This window comes from Falco peregrinus, chromosome 4 (assembly GCF_023634155.1).
Source record: "Falco peregrinus isolate bFalPer1 chromosome 4, bFalPer1.pri, whole genome shotgun sequence".
Taxonomy (NCBI): Eukaryota; Metazoa; Chordata; class Aves; order Falconiformes; family Falconidae; genus Falco; species Falco peregrinus.
The window spans coordinates 51,468,433-51,491,871 of record NC_073724.1 but is presented as its reverse complement, the minus strand read 5'-3'; the positions used below and the strand labels follow the sequence as shown (position 1 = coordinate 51,491,871).

The window sequence follows — 23,439 nt, the reverse complement described above, 5'->3', positions numbered from 1 at the left end:
GTCTGCTTTATCGGTCCTAAAGATGCCCTAAAGTAAATGGGCTTTTATATCTACATTAGGAGAAGAAGAAAACTTTAAAAACAGATATTGTAGAAAAGAGAGAAAGAATAAATATTGCCCTCTGTTTTGTGTATTAGGACAATGAGATGTCTCACTGAAAAAAGCAGGATATGAACTTTCATTCGATTGCTGCTTCTCTGCCACAAGTATAACAGCCTGATTACATTTAGCAAGGTCAATCACAATTTTGTTACTCCTTTCAGTTTATCTTCATCTTGCTGTATTTAGGATAAAATTAACATATTGTGAAGGAAAATTTGAGGTAATGGTTTTGATAAGAATATATTTTTGAAATCCAGGCCAAGATTATGGGTTTGCTATTTTGAATGGTTCATCTTATTGTTGAAAAGTCTTGGTAGACCTCATGAAACACTTTGGGGGAAATAACTAATGGCAAAATAGCTATCAGCGGCAAATATAATAGGATCCTTTTTCCATGATACCATTTTTTTAAACTTCTGTGGAGATGAGTAGTATTTTCCTCGGGGCCATTATATTCTGTCTGTTAAATGTCTCTGTTTCAGAGTAGACAAGTAGTTTATGACTCTCAAGGGAAATCAGATTTGGAACTGCTGCAGCCATTACGGAGTAAATGTTCTTGTACACAGCAGTATGCATGCACGTATTTAACTGGCAGGCATACTTCAGTCCTGTTTAAAATGTAAAACTAAGTCTGTATTTAAAACTCAAGGTCAGCAAAGCTTTGAAGCATCTGTGTTATATTAAGGCTTTTCAAAGTGCTCAAGTTCCTTGCAGGATAGGTTCTCCAGTGTTTTCCTGAAAAGGGAGGCATAATAGCATACGCTTAAATGATTTCCAGAGTTCAGTCTGGTGAACAGTTTCAGGGGCAGTAGTTATAGTTACTTCCACATGGGATTTCCCAGCTCAAACTACCTGATAACTGACTTTATAAAGGTGCTGTATTGCTTTGTCTGTTTTGTCTGCCTCCAGACTCCTATTAAAATTAGAAAAATAAAAATGCCTTGTGCTATTATGTAGTGACAGACGATTGTTTCAGCAAGGCCGATGTACTGCTTCTGGCAGCGAGTAGCAACAGGTGCTTAGGGAAAGAGAATAAGAAGTACAGCAGTGATAAAAAGATCCTTCCTCTTAGATTCTGATATGCAAAGCTCCAAAGATCTTACAGACTAGGTTTTGATATTTTTTTTCCTCCCCCAGGATTAAGTGGCTTCAACAAAGCAGCAGAGGGCTCTTTGGGAATGTGTTTGAAGATGATGTCTATATTCTTATTGATACATCCCAGTCTATGAAGAACAAGCTGCCACTGGTAAAGGAGAAAATATTTCAGCTCATACAGGTATGAGAAAGTGGTGATGCTGTAGACTAAGGAGCATTTTAGAGTAGGCTGATTTTTTCTGGATACTTGTTACCCCAATATTTAAAAAAAAAATTATTTTTTTAATAGCAGCTTATGAAAATATTTTTAGTTTTCTTGGTGTGCTGATTTTTCAGTTGAAATTTATATTTTTTCCTCATTTCTACTAAGATTTGAAAAAAAATCTGGAGAAAATGTTGAAAATTAAAAAGGCTTAAGTAGTTCTTTCCCTCAATCCACCTCTCTCTCTCAAAAAAAGGGGGGGCCAAAAAAACCCCCACCCCAACCCAAAAAACTATGCAATGGAACACCTTTTAGCATTTTCATTTTTATTTTTAAAGCAGTGTCATCCAATTCCACTGGCATGTTGTGATTTGTAATATGTGTTCTAGATTCACTTTCATACTTTTACAATGGAGGGTGCAGAATGTTTTGAACTTGCTTGTATCTTACAGTGGAACTTTGCAAAGGGACTTGCAAAGTGCAGAAGTACCACAAAAGCATTAAGTACTGGGAGACACACCTAAGACAAGATTTGTCTCACCTGTTTTAGAAATCTACAATGATGTCACCTAAGCTTACATTAATATTTGAAAGAAAGAGGCACTGTTAAAACATGCTAAATCTTAACTTTTTTAGACCTGAGAGGAATAACTGACAAATAAAATTCCATCAGTCTGGCATTGATGGCAATCATTAGCAGGGCTAGAAAATCTAAGTCTAATAACAGAGAGGGTTTTGAGCTAAGTGCATAAGTGATAGGACATAGTATGATGTGGTCCTCTAGGCAGATCAACACAAGAAAATCATTAGATACCGTGCAGGAAGGTTTCACAGGCAGCTGCACAAAAAAGGTGATGTAAGGGAGGCTCTAAAGGTTTGTACTAGCTTGCACAGATCTTGCTCTCCTTATGACTTCTGTCCAAAAGCAACTTCAGCAAATTCTTAGTTCTCTCTTGTGCTAGTTCCCCTTGCCAGTGCTCTACATTTGATTGTTGTTCTCCTCCTCTAAATGATGTCTTTGTTTCTGGTTGCAGTTTTCTTTCATAAGCAGTCATAATCTCTTTCTTACACCATCTCTCTTTCTTGCACTCCTAGACATCTGCTGTTCAAGTAGTTTGAGAAATACAAATAAATGGAGATTTACATTGGGAAGTTCAAGTAATCTTAATAATTGCAGGCAATAATTGTCTCTGTCTCTGTATGTCTCTCTGTACGCCATAAATGAATATTACCATAATTTATTGTAACCATATAATCAACTATATATTAATTAAAACAACTTCTACTAGTCAGTATTTCAGGATACAAGTATTGTTTCTTTTAACATTGAGTAAAATTCAAATGCTGTCTCTTGCAGGAACAATTGAGACACAAAAAGAGATTTAACTTTGTGAAATTTAGTGCCCAAGCAGTGGCGTGGCAAGAGAAGCTTGCTGAAGTTAATGAGGAAAGTTTGCAAGATGCTTGGCTTTGGATAAAAGGGCTTGAGGTAACATGGCAGATAATTATCATAAAGTGTGTTTGTACAAAGGTATATTTGTGTCTTCTCTTCCTATATGGCTGGGGTATTTGTGGATTGACTAAGTATTTGACTTGAGTAAGCTGAAAATATACATGATGTATAGAGTTTAGTAGATCTAAGTACAAAACATTATGTCAGTTATAATAATCCTTTAACTGTGGACCTGTTTATAAGATGATATTAATTCAACTTGCAGCCTGCTATGTTTAGTAGCCACAATGCAAACATTGGCCCATTTGATTTCTGTAGGAGCCATGACAGCGCTCACACCGTGTGACTAAATTTGTCACTCTTGCACAGGGCTGCCACTGGCTCAGAGGTGGTACAAGAAGCTGGTGCCAGTGAGCTGGAGGAACATTTCTAATCCCTTGTCGTGCATAGATAGACAGCTGACTTTAGCCTTCATAGGAACATGGAAGCAACCATGCTCAGTCCAAACATCTGTTTGTCTACCTAACGTTCTTTCTCTGACAGTGGCCAAAATCTGAGGTTTTTTCCCTGAAACAGAGTAGAAATGTCAGCCACAATCAGCCACCAGATTGTAACTGTCAGCAGCTTTAGGACCCATTCATGTGTCAATTGTGGACAGCAGTGTTATGAGCACAGAACAGAAAAAGGATTATGCAACAGTATAGACATATCCCATGTTGTTTTCTAAAACAAAAACCATGTTTACATAATGAGACTCCTCAGCATTATGACAGCTTTTCCTTAGACTTATGAAATTCCTGGGGTGAGGGAACCGGGGAAGCTACATGATAACTGTGAGACTACAAAGCAAGGTAAATAACTTAGTATTCTCAGAAAATACTAGCACACACACGGAAAAAAGAAAGTATTAGTATGGCCTCACTGGGTAGTTGGTGAATACTTTTAACTGAGGTTAGTAACCTTAATTTTACTGCCTGCCTTGAGACTTGAAAAGTGGGCTCTGTGTAAGCTATATATATGATACAGCATCATGCGAGTTTGATAATTCTTTGAACTACTGTAATTTGATACCATGTTGTATATGCATTTGGGAATGGCCTTTTTCATCATTATTCATGAAGTAGTGAACTGTTGATTATAAATTTCCTTCTGAGTTCAGATCTAGATATCTGAAATGGTACAGGGAGTGGTACAATAACAATACTTTTTTGCAGGGATGTCATCTGTTGCTGATCTTCTAGTCTGTTTAAAGCAGTGCAGGTGTAAGTCTGAGATCAGAAAGCTGGCTTTACAGTGAATTTGAAATGAACCGAAGATTGCTCTAGAATATTAATCAGAGTAGATCCTTTGATCTCACTTTATACTCTTTGGTCCCAGGATATTGAATAAGGCAGCAGAGCTATAAACAGTAACTAACTGTTCCTTAAAAATCCTTTAGAGGTAATAACATTTAAAATTTCAGGGATGATTATGCCATGTAGTTGAAACATGTTAACTTTGTTTAAACAGTGAAAAAAACTGTTCATTTGTAACAGTAGCAACTGAAAAATCTAAAATTAACAGCTCTTACCGTAGAGGGTACATAGTTATTTCCTTCACATCATCAGTGTCTGGCGTATGTTCCCATGATAAAGTAGAAGTTGTTTTGTTTCAAATCAGATCAAAACCATATACCATTATTGAAAAGAGCCAGGATTGCCAATTTACATATAATAATGAGTGATGTGTGTCTAAACTTTTATAATGCTTACTAAAACATTAGGAATATTAGACATATTTAATACAAAGAAGATGGCTCAGGCTAGTTGTTTCTTATGAGTGTGCACTGGTAAGAACTGTTTGTGAATTAAAAGATAGGATTATAAAGTATCTGGGCTCTCGTTGTCAGCCCCATACAATCTTGTGCAGCCATACAGAGTCACTCTGTGAGTGTACTTTCTATTCTGTTTCACCTTATTTACTTTGCCCTTTCTATGTGTGGAGGGAAGGACTGGAAAAAGTTTTAACACAACTAATAGGACTGAAGAAATAATGCTATATCTTAACCTATTTTTGCATGTATGGGTCAATGTTAGTGATTTATATTTATCCTCTCTAATGCCTTATGTATGTGGATCCTGAGTCTCTTCTCACTTATACTACTACAATCCTCACTACCCTCCAGAGCAGTGCTCGGGTGTTTTCCATAAAACAGTCTCATTTTCAGTCTCAGTTTCAGGGGTTTTGCTTTGGCCCCATTAAAAGACTAAGACTAAGACTTGAGGAATTACTTTTCTGATAAAACCTTACTTTCCCTTAAATTTGGAAGGTTTTGTACACCAAATGTTTGAAAGGTAGAAGTTCAGATGTGAACTGTATTTTTTAGCCATGAAATGCATTTCAGTGAGTTTAGAGTTGCATTTAGTTTAAGAAGAAAAAAACCAGATCATGATCACGAAGTATGTGAATGAAACAGGAAAAGTGATAGTATTACTCAAACATGAATTTTTAAGGGCCGCAATATTGCTTTACTGTGTATGTTTTGTTGTTGTAGCTAAATTTTGCGCTAAAAAAAAAAAAAAAGACATTTACTTTGATGTGCCAAGGTGGTAGATGGGAGATAGTCTGGAAAAAATATTGTTCAGAAAACCATGAAGTCCTTTACCTATTTTTGAGAAATAAACTTGTGCAACCCTTTTGTAGACCTTTTGAATTATTTGGTTAAGTAAAATACATATTTCAAAAGAGCGCGATAAGTTGGCAATCAGGAGGAGCAGTGGGAAAATATAATACAATGTATCTTTTATCTTGCATCTTCCTGTCTGTTTATATTCTTTTTGTGATTGCTTTTGCTTTTACAGCTCATATTTCTGTTGCCAGCATTTTGCTTATGTGTGTTTGCATAAGCACTGAATACCAGCTTGGTACCAATTTATGCTACTTTGACACTCACTTTGATTTTTCTAGCTATTTGACATAAATATTTTCACCGTTTTATTACTAATTTCATTTCTGTAATATCACTTGAAAATGTACGCTGTTATTATGAATTTAAGAACAGAGGCAAAGTACTGTTATGATTTATAGCTGTTTCTTTCTCTTTTTGCTTTTGGTTTCTTAGGTTGGAAGTTCCACAAATACACTCAAAGCTCTCCAGATTGCTCTTGCTGATACTGACACTCAGGCTATTTATCTCTTGACTGATGGGAGACCTGACCAGGTATTTCTGAAATGAGAAAACAGAAAATGCAGTAAGTGTGGTGTCAGAAGGCTGAAGTATGAGACGAATATCATACCTGCAGAGCTGAGTCTCTTGGATGTTCTCATAGTATTGAAAAATTGTATCTGAGAAATGTGCTGTTCGTGAAGGGGTTTGGATTAGAACTCCTTGCCCACAGTCCAGTCTTTGGTGTATGATAATTCATGATATTTCTCATGAGTTGTTTTAAGGATCTGGTAATGGATTAAACATTAAAGCTGTATGTTAGTATCAAGGTTAGGATTTGTGTTAAACAAAATGTCTCCCTAACTTAGTACAAATATCACATGAATTAAAAATCAAAAAATAATGATGGTCCCATGGTATGGTTGAAAACCCTGCAATCTTGTGTGATGGCTTGAAAACCTGAAAAGATGATTGATAGCAAAATAAAAAAACCAAATCTGTGTTAAACGTTTTCTCCCAAAGAACACATGAAATATATGAGTAGGTACCTTCTTACAGTCTGTTACAGAACTTGCACAAAGGTTATGTCGTGTCTGAGGGGCAAGGACCTAATTATTAATTTACATTATTTTCATATAAAGATGTTGTCATTAATATTGTTCCATTAGGTCTCTGTATGATTCAGTTTTTATCCTGCTGAGTTAAATTGCATCTCATGTAGGTGCAATTCTGGAGTAGCAGCAGTCTGGAGTCTGGATAAAGAAAAGTGTTATTAGTTATCACTCATTAAAACTCAATTTACAACTGATTAAAATATTTCCATTGTTTCACACTTTTGCTAAGTAGGAGCATATATTAATATTTTGTTAAAGAATAATTTGGCTTTCAGATTCTTAATTTTAATATTTTTGTTAAGTTAGAAAGTAATGAATACTTGATTTCTTTTTACTTAATTAATAATGGATTTTATGATTTTTATTATACTTCTTAGATGAAAAAGGGGAAATGGCGAAGACTGCTTTTAACTGTTAAAGTGCAACAAACAATTATATTACAGAAATTGCTGTTTACCAAGATTTATGACAGTGTTCTGAATAACCAAAATGTTACCAGAAATTAGAGAACTGAGTCAATAATTTCTTTCAACAATATCGTTGAAGATTTTTAGACGGTAGATCTTTTACTTTTTCACCTGAGTTTTATTTCTTTATTGGAGGAGGAACACTAGCTTTCCTATTGACTCACCCTCTCTTTTTTTTTTCATGGTTTTGAGTCAACTTTTGATTGAACTAATTTAGCTTAATAAAAATAGCAACGGTTATATACATCCAAAAATATTGTTATCTACATCCAGTGATACTTAACATCAATGTAGTAGTTTAATTTCCTTTATTAATTTCCTTTAAGATTTCAGAAACAGAATACTGATTATAATTTACATTTTATTTTATTTTATTTTATTAGAGTATCCTGTGCCTTAATGCATTGTGTTTCAAATTCAGTTTTAAATTAGCTCATTTTATAAATTTATGAAATAGCAATCCATATAAAATTTATGCTTTTAACTGATCTATATGTCTCTAAGCAACAGTATGGCTGATTAAATTCTTACAAATTCTCCATGTTTTGTTAAATACTTTTCTGGATGCCACATATTTAATATACATTTTCTGATTTTCAGCCCCCCCCGATAATTTTGGCTCAAGTTCAGCTTTGTTGTAAAATTCCCATCCATACTGTATCCTTCAACTGTGGTGATGTAGAGGCTAATAAATTTTTGTATGAACTATCTACTAAAACAGAGGGACGGTTTCATTATTACAACATCTATTCAACTGATCCTGATGTTGCAGAGTTTATTGTTGTGAGTATCTGAAAATAAATGTGTTTCTCCATGCTATTGAATGAACCACATGACTTGTATTATTGTGATTTCATATTACAATAGATTATTTTAAAAAAGGGTTAATCCTAGTCAGATCTGAAGTCATGCGAAAGCAATGTGTAGCATTATTTTCTTATGAAATTTTATTAAACTGCAACAAAAAAGTCCAAACATCATGCGAAGTACATTTGTAGTGCTACTGTTGCAAAAAAAAAAAAAAAAAAAAAAAAGCCCCTGAAAACCAAATTCTAGAAAACATACAGGCCAAATTAAGCTCTGCAGGAAACACACTTGATCTCTGCTGTGTCAGAAATAAGTTACTGTTTAAAATGAAACTATGGTTTATATCTTGTTAATAAATGAGAGAATGCAGAGCTGAATTTGAATGATTTGATGAATGAATGATTTGATTAATTTTGCTAAAAGTTTGCTCTACAACAGCCACTGGGGAGAGATCTATAATGAGTAAAATGACTACAATAGCAGTGATCTATCAAGTATGACTAAGCAGCTCAATCTAAGAATCCCCAATAGGAAATTTCTGAATAGATGTAACAGGAGCACCCATTTAAAGCATATTCTTGCTTTTAATTAAAGTTAACAGTTAATTAGTTCCAGAAATTTTAGAAATGGTGGTAGTGGAACAATGAGAACAACCAGGAATAAGACAGTACCAGGAAATTTAGAACTTTGAAGACAACAATTAGAAGAAAGATGTGAAAATACTGCAGCTTTTGAAAGATATGAGAGCATACTGGGCAATTTCGGTGATTCTGCTGATGAGGACTGTGTGACACTGCACATGCTGGAAAGATGAGGGCCAGAGTCCATATTGTCCATCCTCAAACTCCTGGTCCTGTAGGAGTTGTAAAGGGATCATTGTTGCAATCTTTCCTCCTGTAGCCTAAATGATTACAAGTCAGTTCCAATGTTTACTTGAAGAATATAGTTTTTACTCCCATTTTTCAGGAACAGTATGTGATACAGATGTCATCTGTAGAGTGACAGGACAACAGTTGTAATGTACATATCTTGTATTTTATTTATTTACTCATTTATTTGCTTGCTTGCCTGGAATGAGGGGAGCTATTGCTGTCATTACATTATTTAGAAATATGGCTGTTCATATCTCAGGAGGTAACTGACTTGTTAAGGAATGCTTGTCCTTTTCCTAAAAAGGAAGAATTAAGTTGAAAGGCTGTATTGCCAAGCACAAGAGACTACCTGAAAAGTATACAAAATTTTGCAGCTGTCCTAACTGAGTCATTATTCAAAATTATTATCAGAGCTTGCATAGTTTCAGTTCAGAAATTAAACATGTTTAGGAATAATTGTAATAAAACATTTAATTTTCTTTTTCTTAGAATGAAGACATAAACCTTTTGAAAAGAGAGGTTGAACAAGGAGAAAGAGACCTAGAGAAAGTGAAGACACTTTATGTCAAATGTCTGATGGTGGATTGTTATACAGGAGAAAATGATCCAGAGAATAAGTATGTCCTCATAGTGCTATTATGTTAATAAGAGATAGGAGCCATCTGTTACATTTCTTCTTTTTCATTGTCTGGCATTTTTAACCTCTGACATTCTCTTTTAAAAAGAAAGGCTTGTTTGTTTGTTTTAAACAGTTACAGTAACGGAAAAGAAAAATCTGGAAAAATACATTGATACTGTGATGCCTGAAACAAAATGAACTCAAACATCCCAATAGTCTCAAATTATTAGGAATAATGGAAGCAAAGACGTTGAAATATTTTTGCTGTCTCCAGCACATGGTAAAGTTGCTCTCTCTGACCTAGAGAATTCACAAAGAATTATTATCCTATAGGTTGAGCTGGCTTGATACTTCATGACTAAATAGCCACTCATTGCAAAATGCCAATTAAAAGATAAATTACATACAAACTTGTGTGTTTAAAAGATAGCAAGCACCATGAATGAAATTCAACTTCTTTTCACATTTTTTATGTTACAGTGTGTGTCTGTATGTTTATGCTATATTTATCCTTGCTTTGTATCAGAAGATAAGTAATCTCATCATTAAAACTGGTTTCATGTTCAGCATCAGTTGAAAAACACGCTGAAAATTTAATGGTGCCAAGAATGACTGTTCAAAAAGAGGTCCTTCTACAGCATACTGAGGGCAGGCTCCTGAGCCACTGTGGAAAAGTTTTCTGCATGTCTGATGATACTGAATTTCTGTTTGGGGAGCACAGACCTAGCTTCAAACATGAAATCACTTGTAATGTCTACAGCACAACCTTAATAAAAAAATAGCTTGCCCTGGTGCCTTACTTGTATGTGAAGTAACAGTACAAAAGCAAAAAAGTAAGTTAAAAAAATATCAGATTTTTAAGACAGAAAACTATTAAACCCAGTAAGTTATAAAGGCAAATAAAGTAAACAAATTATAAGTGGAGAGTGCTGTGGAATGATTTCACATGTGTGGAAGGACAGGTCAGATGTCCAGTATAAAAGTGTAGATAAATGTTATTTCAGAATTTGCATATTTCATTTTTGACTAATGCTGGGACATAGGGGTGTGTGTGTGTGTGTGTGTGTGTGTGTGTGTGTGTGTGCATATATATGTGTGTGTGTGTGAAAGAGAGTTATTTTCATTGCTGATGATAGGTTTATGCTTTCCCCCCAGGATTCAAAGTGGCTATTACAGAACATTCTGACCTTATTAAAAATATATGAGGGTGTTGCCTTAGAAGTAATTAACATCTTTCAAATAGACTAAGAAATTACTTTTAGATAGTCTAAAAAACAAAGAATGTTTTAATTTCCTTTGAACTCCTTTGAATGCAGACTAGGATAATAGAGAAAATATTTTGCACTGTTAGAAACATTTGAAATGAGTATTTAAGTTACCAGAAAACTTCAGCATTTTTTAAACCTGTGTTATATGTTTGAAGTAATTTCTTGCTTGTTCCCTTTTTTTTTTTTTGACACTTACAAGCAGTAATCACAAGCAGACACATACTGTGTCTTCTGTAACCAAACATGTTGAAGAGCTTAGTACTACTCTTAGCAGTAGGCCATGCTGTGCCTCAGAAGAGCCAGCATCGACACCACATCAGCAAATCTGGCAAACCACTGCTGACAGTCCAGCCCGAAGGAAGAAATCACTATATGCGGGTAAGACTAAAACGAACTGTAGTTGTTAGCAGGATTTATTCACTAACTTGAAAAGATTATGTGAAAAATAGCAAAAAGCATCCTTCACTGGAGGAACAAATAAAGCCTTTGATGATGTAAATAATCATATTTTGGAAATTCTGCCTTCTCTTAATTTTTTAGTTTTCAGCTGTCTTACTCATTTGGCCCAAACAGACAAATGTCTGCTTGTTTATGCTGCATCACAGGCCCTGCAATGAAAATATAACCACTTTGACAATGTTTTGAAATCTCTGTAAACATTTTTTTAACAGTAGAAATTAAACCCGTATCTCTTTTGATTCTAAACAAGTACATCATTGGCAAGAACGAAGCCCTGACCTATGCTTCACTAATTACAGCATTACTTACTCTAATATTTCTCCTTACTACAGCTGTAACACTACGTTTTGAAGCATCCTTTGTATGCAGTCTGAAACCAAGTTTACCCAGCTGATGTAAAAGAAGTCTTCATCCCTGGGAAAGTACAAAGTGCAAATTAGTGCTGAAGTATTTTTGTATTTGAGGTCTTGTGTAGGCAGTCACTTAAAAATTCAGACTGGATACCAAAGGAGAACTCAAAAATCCCAGGCATGTGCTTGAGCAGTAAGTTAGCTCTTCCCTTCTTTTCCTTTCAACACCTACAGAGCAAACAAAGACGAGTCTGCTGCGAATCCTGAGCCATAGTGTGAAATCCAGGGAAGAAAGACCAGAGGAAGGAATATCTCCTGAAAAAAAGAGTTTTTCTGACAAAAAGTGTGTGACATGCACAACCACTTTCAAAGGCAAGTGGACAGAACCAGAAACTCTGGGTGGGGCAGACGATAACATTTCTCCTACTGCATTTGTAATGAATGGTGCCTCATTTGAGGCAAAACTGAGCAGACCTGCGTTACAAAGGACTGGGGCACAGGACAGTCACAGAGAGCTGGACATGTGGGAGGGTGATTGTAACAAGGTGATTGTAAACAATCCTTACAGCTGTGGCCAGACTCCTGCCAGTGCTCAAACAGTTTACAACAGCTTAGTTATATCCATGTATGTCCACGGTATGTGGCAGCTGTGATACAGCTATGCCTTAGACTGCTGAAAGGGTATCACAGTTGCTTCTTATCAACAGAATAAATAGAGCTTGGGAATCTTATTCTAATTAATAGATTGTTGTTGTGATACAGTAATTTGTAGTTATGTTCAATGTTGAGGTTAAAGCTGAGAGTGCTGGTTCTAATTCTGTGGTACCAATGTAAAAGGAGGTTGCACTTTATTAATATGCTTAGACTTGCAAAGAACATGCTCTCTGGGACAGATGCTTCTGTAGAGACAAAAATACTTCCAGCGGGGCTTAGATATACATCCGTTTCTCAGTAATTCATGCAACTCTGGACTTTATGATGGTCCTCTAAGTTGTTCTAAAACCTCACCTATGCTACTTAAAGATGTTTTACTTTTTTACATTTCAACATCTTATTTTGAGTTTTTATATACCTTTTATACAGATTTTCATAGCGATATACCTTATAGTGATTAGCCACCCCTGTCCATCTCATTAGTGACAGTATTTGATGTTACATCTTGATTTGGGGAATAAATTGGTTAATCTTTCTTTTTGGGTTATAAGAAATAAATACATACAAAGTTCTTTTTTTATTATTAATTCATTTATTCCCCACCTATTTTATGAATTTACTCGTTGATTAATTAGGTCTTGTGAGGTATGTAGTAACACTGTTACTATTGATCAAGCACCAAGAAAAGCAGGAAACGTAATTCTTATTGATTAATTTAGCGAATGAAATAGACGTTATTGTCTATTTTGTGATATCTTTGTGACACTATAATAGGCTCAAATAAAAAAAATGATGCTATTATTTGTCAGCTTGTTTATGTAAATTTTTGCATGCACAAAACCTGTGAGATAATAAAATGCACATATTTTATCTTAGATTTGAAAAAGGGGGAAGCTGTGAAAAGGACATCTAAAAGGTATGTGTGTGCATACATAGATACATCACAGAAATTATAGTTTATGTTTTTCTTTGGTCATTTTAAACTTCTCAAATGTATTTCTACCTTGAGCTACCTCTTACAGTCTCTTTCTTCTAGTTCTCTAGATATCTCTTCTGCTCTTTGGTTAAAGACCCATGGCTTGGTTGCTAGGCGACTCACCATCATGGATGCCTTAGCTCCTACAGCTGTCCCTCATGATACCAAATACATCCCAGTTCTGGACAAGCATGTGGTTTCTAAAGTATTTGATGAGGTAAAACTCTTACAATGTCTGAAAGCAAACATAAAACTTGGTACTGTTTTCAAAAGGATTTTTAATTTATTTCTATAAATGTCATAACTGCATTTTCTAGTGTTCATTGTAGATGGTTGATGTGCGCTAAATGCATAATGCATATCTGAATGTACATACATGTTTCAGTAAGAAAATAAAACTGATAGTTAATAGTATTGCAGACTTTACCCTTAAGTTTTAGAGCTATATATTTTTCTTTCACAGTTACCAGTTGATGGCAGTATGCCATCAGGTGTTCAGCAATTTCTTGAGCACCATAGCCTCTACTGATACATATTAGTTCACTGAAGTGTGTGTTTTAGGTCCATAAAGTCGTTTGGAAAACTGCTCGTACACAGTTTGTGGATTTGTGCATTCTCAAGGTTTACACGTGTCTGCTAATACCTTTTGAAAAATATTGGAATTCAGTAATTAAAATTTGATTCTGATAGGTGTAGACAATCATAGGATTGTGCAAAATTCACAATGAATTATGTATCACGAAGCTGTGATTGCCGTTCCCCTTAAAGGAAATCCATTTTGTGGCAAATTGCTCTAATTCATCTTGTGTGATGCATCCTATGAAAGTCCTATGAATACATTGTAGGGTTTTTTTAACTAATAAACGTGTTTATTTAAGCAATACTAAAAGAAAAAGCTAAACAGCATCTGTTTAAATAATAAGGACTAAGCAAGGGTGTTGTAATAGGATGTGCTATAGGGCTAAGTAAAGTACATTTTTGTACATTTTAAAGTTTTTATGTTTGGTTTTTAAATTCAGGAATGGGTATTTTTGCTATAGGGTGGAGATTGTGGAAGCAAAAACAGATCCTCTGTTTTAGTAAAACCAAGTCAAAACCACGATCTTTAAGGATTTTTTTAAAGTATGAGATTTCTTTTTCTATGTAATAAAAAGGTGGCTTTTTGTATCAAAAGCAGCAAAAAATGTACATTTTAACATTGTAGATGTAAAATAGCCATTTGTACAACAAATTTAGATGTTCAATGATTAGAAAACTGTACAAAACAATCTAAATGATATGTCAAACAAAAGACATTTTGACTTTCGCATAACTCTTATATCTGATTCCTGAGCAGTAATTTCTTTTCCCGTGTTCTTCTGAATACAGCTACTAAGTAGAGGTCTGTCTTCCATGTTTCTAAAAGAAGACTCTTTCAAATCCTTTCCAGACAATACTGAGCCGCATTTGAACTGGTATTTACAAAAGCAGTAGTCTGTAAAACAGTGGTCTTTGAAAACAGTCAAAACTATGATTCAGCAAGTGCTATGTGTAGGTAATTTTTAATGACAGTTTATGGGAGCTTATGGTAGTCTACTTTAGGGCTGAATTAAGTTGTGTTCTCTAGAATGAAGAGCTGCTGTATAGAATCCAAACAGCGATCCGTGGGCTTTCTTTAGACTCAGGGGTATAAACACAAACCAATACCTAACTTTTACTGCTTTTTTGTACCTGCTAATCTCAATTAGTTCTATAGAGACACTCAGTTTCTCAGGCAGTGGAAAATTATTGTTCGATGTGTAGAGACATGGATTTTTCTGGATCTGAAGCAGAGTATAGAAAGGAAAGCGAAGACAGGGGTTGCACACAAGGTGGAACCAGTAGAATTTATGAGCTATGGAACCCACTCTCCCTCAAGCTTCATGCCAGCATATCAAGGAAAAGCAGAAAACAGGTTCTGAGCCTAGACATATAGCTTGAATAGGAGACATTTAAAAATTGATTAAGAATTATTCTAGTACTTCAGAATACTTCATTGAAGATAATAAATATACAGACATTTTTGCATTCTTCCTTCTGAGATCTTTGCTTTTCTGGGGATAGTATAATTTTTATTTTTGGCCTTTGCTAGCAGTGATGATGGAGTAACTATGAGCAGTTTTCTCACCTTGGAGATGCAGCAAGCAAAAGGTTTCCATGACAACTGTTCATTAACAAGAGGCTGACCTGTTGTTTTCAGTTCTGTGTGACCTGTCAGTTTCACATGAGTTACTTCGAAGAGGTTTATTCATTAAGCTACCATTCAGATTCATATCTAGAAAAAAAAAATAAAATGGCTTGGGGGCTTGTCTAAATTAAGCTATGATGGTTCTGGAGCAAACTTTCCCTACAGAATCATGTTAGTATCTGTTGCAGATTGTGGCATCTTCAGTACAACTTTGCAAGTCATGGTGTTTTGACTCAGTGCTTTGCTCTAAAGAATCAAGTTCAGATTCAGCCAACAAAAACATCTTTGTTTGGTCTAAAATAAAGATTTTTCTAGGGCTATCGTACTTTGGTTTTGTCTTTAAAATTCTGAAATTTTGGTTTAGAAAGAAAAGCCATTTTGAAACAAGTGAATTATTTTGATATGAAAGTTTAAGTATTTAATTTAGAAAATGACAAAACATTTTGGCACTAAAAAGCTTCCCTGTGATTTCTTTCAGCTGAATCTGTCAAATTTCACTTGACTTCATGAGCAGTTTTCATTGCTTTCAAAGTATGCATAATATTTCAAGCTTACTATTCGCTAAGAACACATGCCATTCTGGTTTTATTCTTCAGTATGGTAATTATGTGTTTATGTTTCTGTCCCTCATTTTCTATTCAAAGCAGTTTATAAACTGTATTAAATATTCATTTCTGAAATGATGCTGTTTGTACTTAGAGCTACTCTGGCAATTTGTAAGGGAATGTAAGAGAGGGCTTCTACATGGTGAAGCCCTGCTGAATTTTCATTAACTTGGTTTGAGTAGCAGAGCAGACGACAACCATGGCAGTACGGAACTGGAAGAGGGTGCTCTCAGCTCCTTGCCTTTCAGCTTTCAAACTCCACCTGGAAATGACAGGTAGCCAGATTTCATGTCTCACAGTTCTGTGCAGAGATTTACATCATCTGTCTCTGGCAAGATACCTCACTGACATGTTCCCATTAACTTTAGCATCCAAATGATCTTAAGATGAATTTAATATTAGGAGCTTTGATGTGGTCTGCCAGTGATGTGACACAGATTTATTAATCAGAGTGAAGATGTCCTCAGAAAGAGAGGGGAATATAAAGTCACACTGCTGCTCCTGGAAAAATGGTCATGCAACAGTAATTCAGAATCCAGCTAGCTGTGATGATTCAAACACAAATAAAACATCAATGGAAAATGCTCAAATGCTCTCAGAGGAGTCTTTTTATTGGATTTTTTTCTGATTGCTGGCCTTATTCCCCCAACAGGAAGTTTTAGTTGTATTTTAATTGAACCTCATCTGTCTTTTTGTCATCTATATCCGGATCTCAGACAGGTACTTGGAGAAGTGTCCCACTTAACCATATGTGTTGAAGAGTAACATTCTCCATCTTCTCCATTTCTTTCTTGGATTTTTTCTGTTTTTAATCATCTTTGGAGTATTGATGTATAAAATACCTTTTCCTATACAAAATACTGAGTAATTTAAGAGGCTGAAGGATGGTGAGACTTTGGACTGAGAGGTGGGAAGGCATCTTTTCTCTTCTCTGTGATTCTTTTCTACCCTTTTCTCTGCTTTTGAATATCCACTTGTAAATGTATGACTTTCTGTTTAATAATGAAGTTGAGTTATGTAGATGCTGTATTGTGAGATTTGAAAGGTATTGATGTTGCTGATCTGACCAACCTGTTTGGGTTCCTAAGCCTTATTGTGGTTAATTAAGACTAGTTTTATATTTATATATAAATATAAATTTCTTAATATAAATATATATTATATATTCATAAATATTTTAACAAATAAATAAATAAAACTATATAAGTATAAATACACAATAAACAATTATAAGTGTAAATATTTATATTTATATAAAACTCACTATAATTAAGTGAGCAATCTCTAACCTTGTTTACCTTTTGGTGATCAATGTGATAGTGAAAAATGTCTCTCTCCATCTTTAGCACTCCAGTTCTTTAGACAATATCGTCCTTTAGAATAAGAGCTTAAATATATTTAAATAAGTAACTATCACACCTGTATGCTAGAATTAGATGCTAGTAGGTATAAGAGAGTGTTGTTTTAAAGCAACACAAGCTGGAAGATGGTCATGCTCTAGACATGCTTGTCTCCTTTCTGACCTACCCTTCTATTATTTGAGTTGTTTGAAAGTACTGATTTAGTTAGAATCAACTAGTAGTTAGCGACCTTAATTTGCAATTTCTGCATAAAAGGATTGTTTCATTTCAGAAGATTTTATTAACAGGCTGGAAAATAAGTCTTACTTCTGACACTTTGGGGCTCTCAGATCTTTCTTTCTGCAGCCTTCCAGTGTTCCTTCTGGCTGTTCTGATCCTTGGACATGGACTCATGGGCATTCAGTTACTCTGGTGGAAGAAAAGTTGTATGATAAATGAAGTCTTTGTCTTTTATTTTGTAATAGATGTTACCATTGGCCCAGGTTAGCAATGACAAGAAGCGGATCAAGCTAATTAATCCTCAGGCAGTGAATCTTGATGCCTATAAAGACAAGCTGGAAGAAGCAATTAAATCCTATGAAAGGCAAGTCTACTTATCAGAAATTTATCATGTTTTCAGTCTAATTTAAGATTTTTCTTATGTAGTGGGTAATTGCTTACACACACTTTACTCAATACTGGTAATTCTGCACATTAACACACTTTAATCCACCATCAACCTGCAGGAGAAATGTTTATTTGCTTAAAAAAAAAGCAGAATGAAAGAAGGTGGTCATGGGAAAAAAAACCCAAACCAGGTAAAGGAGATAATAAGTAACATATTTTTATATTCATATTTCTTCAATGAGAAAAAAAAATATCTTTTACTTTCTTGGAATAAACCTGACAACAACAATCCATGGGGAGGAATCTCCCCTAAACAGTGCTAGCCAGACTTTTAACTTACAGTTAAGCTCCTAAATCCATAGACTGAGTTTTAAATTAGTAGCCTGCTTTTTGCTGCCAGCTGCCTAGCACTTAACTAGGGATGCAAGAATGTAACTGAGGCACCTATAAGATATTGATAATTTAATTATTTTTTGCTTGAGAGAGATGTGTTGTGCTTATTAATTAAATGTTGGTAAAAGCACATCATAAGTAAACAGGACAAAGCTATTTAATCTCTAAGATATTTCTTTCCTTGATTTAAGATTTGCATTTTTTTTTGAAGTAATGCAATTATTTGACTGCTAATGTTGTTCAGTAACCTTAAGAGACCTTCAACTAGAACTGTTTTAATAAATAACTTTTTCAGAAAGTATTCTAATAACATGTACAGATGTAATTGTTTTATATGACCACAAAACCCTTGATGTCAAGTGTTTAGTCTTTGTTTTTTGATTAATGCCACTGAGGCCCTTTAAATTTTTTCCCCCTCTGTAGCTCTGTGATCATACCAGTTCTTTTTAAAGCATGTAATAGTTCTGTTTTTCATTCCCATTTCCTATTTCTAAATGTATCCATCTTTTGAAGTAAACATCAAGAATTATGATTTACAAATGCTGCTTGCTTTGTCTAATATTAATGTAATCCAGTGAATAAAATTCTGTTGGTTTTGTGCGTTGTGTCACTGAGACAATGTTATTTTTATGAGGCTGACGATGAACTCAGAAATCTGGACTTGTCAATCGTTTTGATAGAAGGTTCAAGTCGTGTATTTTTGATGATGACTTCTGAATAAAACTTCAAGTTTTTCATTGCTGTGCCATACTGTTGAATATTTTACATTTATTGGAGGGAAAGAAGAGGTTTTTTCTGGTTAAATTCTGATGATCTTCTACTGACAGCATTTTCAGTCTCCCTAAAACTTTGGTGATTGGGACTACTGTTTACTTACGTTTGCCCATAGAGGTCAATGAATCAGTGTATTTACAATAGTAAGATGGAGCCCCCAACTTCTGTGAAAAAGGTATATTATATAGAAGAGTGATCTGCCTGAAGATCCTTACAGTTGACAGTGTAAAAAGGAGTTCTCATTGCTTTTCCTCTACATGTGATAGAAAACCCAGTCAAATTTATTTTGTTCTAAATGCCACAATGCTTTTCCAGTAAATTGAATTTGCAAAGGCTGCAGTTCAGCTTTGTGAATAGTGACTAGTCACAAATGTATTCTGACATCTATAGATGAGACAATACATCAAGGCATGCAGGTTTCAAGAACAGAAACAAGCATGACAATAGCTTCCCCACATGTCAATTGACCTTAGCATCAGATTTAGAGGGAGAAAAGGAGTGAGGGCAGAAATTTTGTGCTCTGACAAAAAGAATATCCAGTACTGAAGGAGAAAAATGCTGGAAGCTTCAAACTGTGTATGATCTTGTATAGCCAGAAGCTTTTACAACTGAGTTAGTTATGAGTGTGCACATTTAGGAGTATGAAATAGGCAGTGGAGCATGCTGAGACTGCAGATTATAATGAACGAAGTAATTTACATTCTAAAAATGCTGGGATTTGGTTTCTAGTAGATAAAATGAATCACCGAGAAATTCATATTAAAAATCTGGTGTTAATGGGCTTTTTTGTACATGTGGCAGTAAATCTGGCAAGACTGTTAAAAGTCTAATGGTTACAATCTGAATTTTTCCTAATAATAAATTTGTTCTTTTATTTCCAAAGTAAGTTTGGAAATTTTTCTAGAATTACACCGATTAGGATCATTGGTAGAGGTTTATTTCTATAGTGTGAAATGAAGTAATTGAGTGATGCCTTAATTGTTTGAGATGTTATTAGAGACAACTCTATGCTAGAATACCTAATAAGAGTTTATAATTGATGTCAAAAAAGCAAAAGCAGAATGTTTAGTGGTGCTTTTAAAAGATCTCAGAACTGCATTACTTTGAGATAATCTGTTTTCCTGACAATAGTTTTTCTTCATAGCCAGAGTTTAATGAAGTAGAAACCTGAATGGTACAACTGAGGGGTTATCATAGCAGGAAAAAAAAAAAAAATTAGCAGTGCTCTCCATGTGTCTTCAGGCTACAGTTTTCTGAAACTGTTTAATTGGAGAAACTATGCTTATCTCACTGGCATTTAATCAGTGTTGTTATTTGATTTAGCTTGCTGGTGCTGAAGCGAACCATCCATAGAAAATCCTGGCAGGAAGCAGCAGCGATTGCCATTAATCCTTCTATGACCCTGAAACAGTCATGCTGCTACTTGATGAAGGATGCTGTTTTTCCATCTACTCTTGCAGTTGATAATTTCATAGCTGAATGATAAGGACACAATCTGATGATACAGTGCTCTTGGAATACAAATCAGTGCAGTTATCTTCAGAAACAGTGTTTGTTTGGTAGTTTTGAGATGATCAGATGCACAAGGAACTGTATGCCCTCAAAAACTGCTTTGCTTTCTTTAATAGGCGCCTAAACCTAGTGATTTGGAGAGCACTATCTCAGGAGGAAAAGGACAAGTAAGCTATCACCTTTTGGTTTTCCTACTTACCTCTGAAAGGCTGGTCATAAATATTTGATACTTTTTAATCACTATTTCAACAAACTGGTTTTATTTTCAAATATTTCATAACTATACCCGGCTTTCAAAAATATATATGTGATACAGAGCAATATTAAAATCTGGACATCCTTCCTGCAGTGCTGATTTTTTTCTAAAGGAAAGAACTTGCATTCCATTTGTGTGGTGCTGCTCTATTCTTAACCAGTGTCAAGTGGCAGGGCTGGGGCGGGGGGCAGCATGTTGTTACCTTTGGCATCAAGGTAAATCTCTCATCCAGTAAAAAGCACTTCAGTGGCTGGTCTGTAAAGGTATAATAAACACCGCTACAGCATGTGCTGGAACTGTGTATCACACTGGAAGTTTGTACTGCTGTAACTAGCTTATTTCTGTATACTGATTTAGAAAACTAGTGACTGTATAGACAGGACTGACATCAGTGAGGTTAGCATCTGTTTACTTCAGAGAATAAAGTGAAGATCAATTAATGAAAAGTGAATGAGCATGAAATATTCCTAGGCAGTAAAATGGGCATGAAAACTGGAATGCTTTTAAGAAGACTTAAGCTAATGAGCAAAAAATACAGTTCTATCATTGATAAGGAGAACTAAAACCCAGTTCTGGTGCAGAAAGGAAGCGAAGGCTGTTAAACAAAAGAACAGCATATAATTAAAAAGAAGGAAATAGATGTCTGTTGAGAAACAATGAGTTTTAGAGTATAGAAAATTGACAGGGTGGTATCCAAAATATTTTATTGTTGGTAACATATGACCTATTATGTATATAATGAAAAAAAAGTCCCAGCAATTGTACAGTCTGTTGCTAGAGGGTCATATTAACTTTTTTAATACTGATGCATAGAAATGGAAATATTTGATCTATTTATCTTATAAATTTAAAATTTGTTTGGTCATGTTCATGTATTACAAAAAGATGACAACATACTTTCAAAACTGGTGATCTGGAAGGAGACAGTAATAAACAAAGTCTGCTAACTTGGTCACAGGGGTCCTGAAACAATCGGTTGAGGAGCTTTCTGGTTCATTAGTGTGTGTTAAAATGTTATCTCAGCTACTAGGGAGATTCAAATTTACTAGAGAATTGGTAATATTGTGCTTGTGTTCAAAACAGTTGAGAGATCCAACTCAGGAGATAAGTTAACTTGACACTGATTATAAATTAATAATGAATTCAGTTAATACAGAACAAAATCTAGGTAAATAACTATACCATTCATGTTAATTTCAATACAAAGCAGTTCCTAGAGGAGTAGAGAGATAAGCAGTGACAAAGAGTAGAGCAAGATGGTAGACATCACCGTAGTTGCATGTGTTGGTTAGACAGACACTTAAATACTCTCCCCCGTTCTAGGTTTCATGGTTGTTTTTTAATGTTGGCAAAGCTGTACAGAAGACCTATAAAGAGCTACTTTCTGAGTACTAAAAAGAAGTATGTTATTTCCAATTGGACATGTGAAGAATTCTACCTGTTCTGGATTTTGGAGGGTTCAGTTTGTCTCTGTTTATTGACAAGATGACTGTATCTAATTCATCTTTTGGTTTATAAGTACCTTCAGGGTGTAGCTTCAAATTGGCTCTCTAGTCTAGTGGACACTGATATAATCTGAACCATGGATGGGAGCAAAGTCCAGATCACTGAGTGAAATTGAGCAGTGCAGGACTGACAGAGGAATAAACAGCAGGAGAGTATCTCTTTATGCAACCAGACAAGACTGATGTAGCAAATCAGGCCAATTAGTAGGTGTCTGGTGCCATTTTATGTTGTCTAGATGCTTGCCATTTCATCCTAGCTGCTGCTCCAGAAGGGCCAGGGATTTCCACAATTTCTCAGTTGTATCTGCAAGTTCCTTATCGATGCCTTACGTATTCTAGGACCTCTAAATTGGCACCAAACATCTACGCCCAGCCAGGTGAATTGCCATGTAGGTGTCTTTCTCTGAGATATGGTTAAGCCAGATGTGATTGTTTGACTGAACGCAACAGTAGCTGGATGAAACACAAGAAGATAGACTGGGTGAAGCTGGTTTTTTTTTTCTGCCTTTGTGCTTAGGGATTCTGTTTGTAAAGTACTGCTAAAATTAAAATTTTTCCTACTTGTAATCACAAATCTTTTAAATTGTATTTTATTTTTTTAAGATTTAAGGAGGATGGGCCAGTCCAATATATGCAGCATAAAAAAGCTTTGCTGGAGGCTTTAGAGAATTTGGGATGGCCAATTTCCTATGAAGATGTGGTATTGTTAGAAGATGAGATACTGGCAGCATTAAAATACATACAACAAGCCTCTGATCTTCAGGAAGCTGTCAAAAAGGAAACTGAGAAAAGCTCAGAGTCACACATGAACAACAAAAAGGTAATAGATTGGAAGGGATTTTTTTCTCTTCAGTATGTGCTTCTGGAATAATTTTGTTCTATGATTATAGTATGGCATGTTACCTACCATCATAAAGTAGGCATTTAGTGTGATGCTAAATTAGCGTGATACAAATGGATAGAGGAAAGAAGGTAGTTAAAAAGAGAGCAAGCCTTCAATGATTTTTTTTAAGTACTGGGGAAGCAGAAGTTCTGAAGATGAGAAAAACACAGAAATTGAGCCGCGTCTCAGAAACAATTCTGAGCAAAGTGTCTTTATCTCCTCTGCACTGACAGCAGAGGTATATACGAAAGAAGA

General features: G+C 35.0%; 1 protein-coding gene across 1 annotated transcript in view; it reads left to right on the top strand.

Moving 5' to 3' along the window:
- Positions 1-23,439, top strand: part of VWA3B (von Willebrand factor A domain containing 3B) — a 74,153-nt gene that overhangs the window by 29,665 nt on the left and 21,049 nt on the right. Inside the window, exons 13-24 of the mRNA XM_055801535.1 lie at positions 1,240-1,378; positions 2,757-2,888; positions 5,953-6,051; positions 7,679-7,861; positions 9,247-9,374; positions 10,847-11,022; positions 11,688-11,852; positions 12,984-13,023; positions 13,144-13,300; positions 17,720-17,838; positions 20,657-20,707; positions 22,905-23,121. Of these exons, the coding sequence (XP_055657510.1) occupies positions 1,240-1,378; positions 2,757-2,888; positions 5,953-6,051; positions 7,679-7,861; positions 9,247-9,374; positions 10,847-11,022; positions 11,688-11,852; positions 12,984-13,023; positions 13,144-13,300; positions 17,720-17,838; positions 20,657-20,707; positions 22,905-23,121 (1,606 nt within the window). The remainder of the gene's footprint in view (positions 1-1,239; positions 1,379-2,756; positions 2,889-5,952; positions 6,052-7,678; positions 7,862-9,246; positions 9,375-10,846; positions 11,023-11,687; positions 11,853-12,983; positions 13,024-13,143; positions 13,301-17,719; positions 17,839-20,656; positions 20,708-22,904; positions 23,122-23,439) is intronic.